The sequence below is a fragment of the Tachysurus fulvidraco genome, chromosome 26, assembly GCF_022655615.1.
Source record: "Tachysurus fulvidraco isolate hzauxx_2018 chromosome 26, HZAU_PFXX_2.0, whole genome shotgun sequence".
Classification (NCBI taxonomy): domain Eukaryota; kingdom Metazoa; phylum Chordata; class Actinopteri; order Siluriformes; family Bagridae; genus Tachysurus; species Tachysurus fulvidraco.
In genome coordinates this window covers 380,382-382,881 of record NC_062543.1, presented here as the reverse complement: position 1 = coordinate 382,881, position 2,500 = coordinate 380,382, and the positions used below count along the sequence as shown (strand labels likewise).

Sequence of the window (2,500 nt, the reverse complement as noted above, 5' to 3'; positions counted from 1 at the left end):
TGAACATAAAAATGTGTCCCACAGAATTTTTGTTTAAATCTTTAATAATTTGCACTAAATTTCCCTCCAAATAAAGAATCGTATTTTAATGTAAACATTGAGTTTTTTGGGAAAAGAGTCCACTTTTAATATCAGATTTCACCCGAAAACAAAAATACATCGATTTATTTTGAGTTAAAATAATAACATTCTAATAAATTTGATGTAAAACGTTTAAAACAAAGTGAAAGTAAAGATTTACATCAAAGAAGCTTCAGATTTTCGCCTTTAAAAAAACCGACGAAGAAGAAATTCACCTTCCTGTTGCATGTGTGTTAAATGCTCGATGAAACACACACATGACCGCCTGCAGCATTAATATTTAATACAGTGACAGATTTAATAACGTTATAAAGATTCAGCAGCTGAAACCTTTCACTGTCCAAAAGTTTACACCCCTCACCTTGTACATCTCGCGCTTCCTCGCTGCAGTTCTCCGGTGTCTGTGTGAGCGCCCGCGCGCCTCATCTCCATCTAGCGGTGAAACCAGGTACTGCACAGCGTTTAGAAAAGTTTACAATTCACTGTTTAAGATAAAGTTCATTCATTCATTCATTCATTCATTCATTCATTCATTCATTCATTCATTCATTCATCATTCATTCCCTAACGCTTATCCGAACTTCTCGGGTCACGGGGAGCCTGTGCCTATCTCAGGCGTCATCGGGCATCGAGGCAGGATACACCCTGGACGGAGTGCCAACCCATCACAGGGCACACACACACACACACTCTCATTCACTCACACACACACACACACACTACAGACAATTTTCCAAGTAAGATTCCCAATTTAACTACGAGTGGAGAGACTAACAAAGCAAAATAGAAAATCTCTATAAAATAAAAAAAATGCAATCCAAATCTTCTTCTACTTATTTTCCCGTTAGCAGTCCCCACAGTGAACCATCAGTTCCCACCTAACTCTATCCTCATCCTCTTCTCCCACACCAGTTACCTTCATGTCCTCATTTAACACACCCATATATCACCTCTTTGTCCTTCCTCTTGACTGCTGACCTGCAGCTCCATCTCCAACATCCTTCTACCAATATAACATCTCCGTCCTCTGTACATGTCCAAACCATCTCACTCTAGTCTCTCTGTCCTCGTCCCCAAAACAGCCAACCTGAGCTGTCCCTCTGATGTGCTCCTTCCTAATCCTGTCCATCCTCGTCACTCCTAAAGAGAACCTCAACATCCTCTTCTCTGCTACCTCCATCTCTGCCTCATGTCTTTTCCTCACTGCTACAGTCTCTAACCCATATAGCAGAGTAGCTGTTACTAGTTACTAGTAGCTCGACAGTGAAAGACCTCAGTGTTAAATTAGACAGTAACTTGTCTTTAAACTCATATCACCATATTACAAACACAGCCTTCTTCATCTTAGAAATATCACCAAGCTGAGAAACATCCTGTCTGTATCTGACACTGAGAAGCTAGTTGATGCCTTCATGACCTCTAGACTGGACTATTGTAATGCATTACTAGGTGGTTGTCCTGCATCTTTAATTAATAGGTTACAGTTAGTCCAAAATGCAGCTGCCAGAGTTCTCACTAGGACAAGAAAGTATGACCTTTAACCCCAATGTTATCATCTCTACACTGGCTACCTGTTAAGTTTAGAACTGATTACAAACTGCTGCTACTTACGTACAAGGCTCTTAATGGTTTAGCTCCCATGTATCTAACTAGTCTTCTAACACGTTACAATCCTTCACGCTCTCTGACATCACAAAACTCAGGACTTCTGCTAGTTCCCAGAATATCTAAGTCTACTAAAGGTGGTAGAGCGTTTTCTTATTTAGCTCCCAAACTTTGGAATAGTCTTCCTGATAGTGTTCGGGGCTCAGACACACTTTCCCAGTTTAAACGTAGATTAAAAACTCATCTCTTTAGTCAGGCGTACTCATTATACATCCCATAATATCATGCACCAGTACTTTTTCACATTTTTTATGAACAGCAGATATGTTAATCCCTCTACACTGCTTCTCTCTTTCTACACATCCCGAGGCATCCAGACACTGTACCAGCTCCGATCGTCTTCCGTGCGATGAAGATATTGGACCTCCACCGAGATGAGGCCGACTCTATGAGAATCCTGAGACATCTACAGATCTTCCAGAGCTGCTCTCACTACTGTCTTCTGTGTATGTATGTGTGTATGTTTGTGTGTGACAATGTGTGTATGTGTGTGTGTGTGTGTGTGTGTGTGTGTGTGTGTGTGTGTGTGTGTGTGTGTGTGTGTGTGTGTGGACTGGATTTAGTTTAAATCCCATCTTCATTACAGCTCTGTGTATTCTATTATATATTATTGTTACTCAATTCTGTTTGCAGTGAAACTCACATGCCGACTATCTAATACACACTAACACAGGCAAACCTTTACACACACACACACACACACACACACACACCACACACACACACACACACACACAGGCAAACCTTTACACAC

The 2,500-nt window shown here is 40.9% G+C and overlaps 1 protein-coding gene across 3 annotated transcripts in view; it reads right to left on the bottom strand.

The window, feature by feature from the left end:
- apooa (apolipoprotein O, a) overlaps positions 1-526 on the bottom strand; it is a 6,400-nt gene extending 5,874 nt beyond the window's left edge. Inside the window, exon 1 of one of the 3 annotated variants that reach the window (XM_027153314.2) lies at positions 443-526. In XM_027153314.2, the coding sequence (XP_027009115.1) occupies positions 443-451 (9 nt within the window). In that variant the 5' untranslated portion in view covers positions 452-526. The other 2 variants (XM_027153312.2, XM_027153313.2) reach the window with 2 other exon arrangements.
- Between the last annotated feature and the right edge of the window lie 1,974 nt (positions 527-2,500).